The sequence below is a fragment of the Microcebus murinus genome, chromosome 1 (genome assembly GCF_040939455.1).
Source record: "Microcebus murinus isolate Inina chromosome 1, M.murinus_Inina_mat1.0, whole genome shotgun sequence".
Lineage (NCBI taxonomy): Eukaryota > Metazoa > Chordata > Mammalia > Primates > Cheirogaleidae > Microcebus > Microcebus murinus.
The window spans coordinates 68,291,075-68,295,226 of record NC_134104.1 but is presented as its reverse complement, the minus strand read 5'-3'; the positions used below and the strand labels follow the sequence as shown (position 1 = coordinate 68,295,226).

The window sequence follows — 4,152 nt, the reverse complement described above, 5'->3', positions numbered from 1 at the left end:
ATGCTCTTCTCTCCCTGTATGTTGGCGTGCTCACGGACTTGCTCCCGCATCCTGGGGCTGAGCCTTGGGACTTCAGCCCTGTTTGCTGCTATGGCCAACATGGCACTCCTCTTTCCTAATTGGGATGTGACTTTCCTGTTGAGGGGCCTCATTGGCAGACATGCCATGCTGGGCTCTGGGCTCTGGGGAGGAGGACTCATGGTAAGTGTCTGGTGTTCCCTGGTGTGAACTCCCAAAGTGTCCCCGAGGGGTGGAACAGGGAGGTGGTGGGGGAAAAGTATTTTGATCCTTTGCAAAAAAAAAACTTATTCTAACAAACTATTCTTGGGTTTATAGAAGCTCCAAGGGATAGGAAGACTGGTCAGTGGTTTCTGGATTTTAGCTTGGGACTAGGCAGTCCAGGTGTGAATGTTAGCATCCAGCATCAGATCAAACTAGTCATCCGATATTGGGTCCCAATAGTCAAAGCCAATAGGACAATTGAGTTCATGTGAGGTGCCCAACAACTCTCTTTCAACAGACATGGGCAACAGCTAGAAACAGGTAGAAAAGTAAATTGCCAAGTCTATTCCCAACATTCCTCTCCTCCCTAGGTCCTCACTGCAGCTACCTTCATCTCCTTGATGGGCTGGAGATATGGCTGCTTCAGTAAGAGTGGTCCCTGTCGAAGTGTAAGTACCAGATTCCACTCTTCTAACACCCAGAATGTCCCCACATCCTATTACTCCAGAGGCAGAGTGGTCAGCAGACAATTTTGGTTTTGGGGCTTGAAGTCAGGCCCTGACTGTTACCCCGTAACAACTCTAAGTTCTTTTTTTTTTTTTTTTTTTTAGACAAGGTGCAGCTGTAGAATCTAAGTTCTTTGATAAGTTGTTTATTCTAGCTTCAGATTCTCATCTGTAAAATGGGTGATCAAGTCAAGAGAGTAAACGCTTAGTGGACCACAAATGTCTATACACATTTGAGGAATTATGGGTTTTTTTAGCCTATTGGACAATATGGACATGAGTTATGTACATTGTAATTGTGTGTTACTGATAGAAAATTTCTTGGCTATTTTAATTAATATTCTCTTACAACTAGAAGTTTTCACAGAGATCATCTAATTGCTAGATTCTAATCTAACCCCTCTGTTTTACAGACAATGAAACTGAGGCCCAGAATAAATCTGTACTTTATTAATTATAGCATCATCTGTATAAATTTGAAATATCTCAGAGTGTGTGTGTGTGTGTGTGTGTGATATATTGTTTATTCAGTCTCAGGTAGGAATATGTGACCTCCTTACTACTCCACAGTCTGCTCTGGTATCTGCATCCCACATACTGGGAACCCCACTGACTCATAGTTATATGTTAAAGAATTAAATCTAAACATCTACACATTTCATTCACTATCTGTCCTCAGCCATGTCTGGTTTTCCCCTAGGTGAGTGGTGTTTCCCCTAGGTTAAGTGTGCATCAGAACACCCTGGAGGGCTTTCTTAAAACAGATTGCTGGGTTCCACTCCCAGAGTTTTCAATTCAAGAGGTCTGGGTTGGAATAGGAAAACTTGCATTTCTAACGAGTTCTCAGGTAATGTGATGTGGTCTTCTCCAGGGACCACATTTTGAGAACTACTGCCCTAGAGTTACATCAATTAATTCATCTTGAATCATTTAGCTTAGAGACAAAACTTACTACACATCTTTCTCTGATCCCTCCTAATGTCCAAACCAGTTTGACATCAGTGGGAAAATGACTCTATGACTATGGAAAAACTCTATGTGGATTTTATTCAAAATTTTAAAATATGTATTCTTTGGTGGGGGGTGGGAGGGGAAGAGTGAGGGGAAGCTAGGACCCTAAGAAAGAAGCTTATATGGAAGCAGGCTAAAAACCTGCCAAGGAAAGAAACCCATTGCTATCTTTTGGGAGGGAAGTGAGTAGAGCACAGCCTAATAACCAAAGGAACTTGTGAATGGAAAAAAAAAATGACAGAACTGGAGTCATTTCAGAGTTTGACTGCAATTTCTGTTTCTCTCCCTCCCTCCCTTCCTTCCCTCACTTCTTTCCTTCGTCTGCGCCCCCTTCCTTCCTTTTGTACTTGATTTGAGAAAGAGCGGAATCAGGGTTGGAAGCTTGGAACATTTAAAAATACAGGCCGGGAGAGGTGGCTCACGCCTGTAATCCTAGCACTTTGGGAGGCTGAGGCGGGCGGATTGCTCAAGGTCAGTTTGAAACCAGCCTGAGTGAGACCCCGTCTCTACCAAAAATAGAAAGAAATTAATTGACCAACTAAAAATATATATATACAAAAAATTAGCCGGGCATGGTGGCACATGCCTGTAGTCCCAGCTACTTGGGAGGCTGAGGCAGTAGGATAGCTGAGCCCAGGAGATTGAGGTTGCTGTGAGCTAGGCTGACGCCACGGCACTCACTCTAGCCTGGGCACAAAGTGAGACTCTGCCTCAAAAAAAAAAAAAAAAAAATACAGCTTTTTCTTAGAAGAGTCATAGGTGGGCATGCAATAACTAATCTGCCTCTTTAACTTAGAGGCTCAGGGACTGTAGGCTGTGCACAAAAGTCTTTGATGCCAGCCTGCTAAGAAGCTCAGAAGAGCTGAGTCAGAGAGATCCAGGTCCGAGTGCCTGTGTTTCCCCTTCTTGTCCCTTCTCTCCCACCCTTCATGGCTCTCCCTAGGTAGGAACCCCTCATCAGCCAGCCTACTTTGGGTTATGCTTTAAAGGAGGTGCTGTGGATAGGACTATCCCCCTGTGACAGGATGGGACAAAGCCTGGGCACCAGAGAAGTTAGATTTGTCCAGATCACCCCACAAGTCATTTAGCCACAACCTTGTCTCAGCTTACTGTTTCTTCCCTCCCTATGCAGGTACTTACTGCTCAGTTGTCAAGTGGCCTGGCTTTGCTTGGAGCCTTGATTTGCTTTATTACTTCTGGAGTAGCTCTGAAAGTTGGTCCTTTCTGCATGTTTGATGTCTCATTCTTCAATCAGACGCAAGCTTGGACATACGGTTACCCATTCAAAGACCTGCATAATAGGTAAATGGGTGGAGATTTGGATTTGCAGTTGAGAGAGAGGGAGGAGGAAGGAGAGAGAAAGAGAAAGAGAGGGAGGAGAGAAGGAAGGAATGAAGCGTAGAGAGAGGTGCACACACACGGACTACAAACTTACAAACTCCTTTGGGTCACATATTCAAGCATCTTGCTCTTCTGATACTCAGAAAATTGCAAATGCAGCAATAATGCCCACCCTCATAGAACAGGGTCCAGTCCTGTGACTCAGGGAGGGGAGGCCTAGCCTTCTGCTGGGGTTTCCTGTTTGACTTTCCTTACTTATTCCCCAATCCCTGGTCTCATTTTTTGGGGTAGGAATTATTTGTATGACCGTTCACTCTGGAGCTCCGTCTGCCTGGAACCCTCTGAAGCTGTTGTTTGGCATGTGTCCTTCTTCTCCGTCCTTCTGTGCATCAGCCTTCTCCAGCTTCTCCTGGTGGTCATTCATTTCATCAACAGCTTCCTGGGCCTTTTCTGCAGCCTCTGTGAGAAGTGACAGGTAATACCCTTTTATGCATGGGTGTTTTCATCATAAGCTGCCTTGAATCTTTTTGAGTAGTGGGTATGAACTATACAGACTTCCCTTTTAGGTATCCCTGTAGTAATAAAAAAGTTCACTGCATGTAGGTTGAATGATATAATGCCCATTAAAAAATTTTTAAGACAGAGTCTCACTTTGTTGCATGGGCTAAAGTACCCTGGCATCAGCCTAGCTCACAGCAACCTCAAACTCCTGGGCTCAAGTGATCCTCCTGCCTCAGCCTCCCGAGAAGCTGAGACTACATGTGCATATCCCCACACCCAGCTGATTTTTTCTAGTTTTAGTTGCCTGGCTAATTTTTTGTTGTTACTGTTTTTCAGTAGGGACAGGGTCTCACTCTTGCTCAGGCTGGTCTTGAACTCCTGACCTCAGGAGATCCTCCCGTCTCTGCCTTGTAGAGTGGTAGGATTACAGGTGTGAGCCACTGTCCCCAGCCTGAATGATATAATGCATTTTAAATCACACTGTTAACTTCAAGGTGAATATTAATACAAGGAATAATTAGGGCCAGGCATGGTGGCTCTTGCCTATAATCCTAGCACTTTGGGAGACTGA

General features: G+C 44.6%; 1 protein-coding gene across 1 annotated transcript; it reads left to right on the top strand.

Moving 5' to 3' along the window:
• Nucleotides 1-3,552, top strand: TM4SF19 (transmembrane 4 L six family member 19). Its single transcript, XM_020286918.2, has 4 exons — nucleotides 1-201; nucleotides 594-671; nucleotides 2,872-3,041; nucleotides 3,372-3,552. Exons 1-4 carry the CDS (start codon nucleotides 1-3, stop codon nucleotides 3,550-3,552), a joined length of 630 nt encoding a protein of 209 aa, XP_020142507.2.
• Nucleotides 3,553-4,152: the final 600 nt, after the last annotated feature.

Coding starts and splice junctions, on each gene's coding strand:
- TM4SF19 (XM_020286918.2), top strand. CDS start 1: ATGCTCTTCTCTCCCTGTATGTTGGCGTGCTCACGGACTTGCTCCCGC. Junction 202..593: donor TCTGGGGAGGAGGACTCATG/GTAAGTGTCTGG, acceptor TCTCCTCCCTAG/GTCCTCACTGCAGCTACCTT. Junction 3,042..3,371: donor TTCAAAGACCTGCATAATAG/GTAAATGGGTGG, acceptor TTTTTGGGGTAG/GAATTATTTGTATGACCGTT.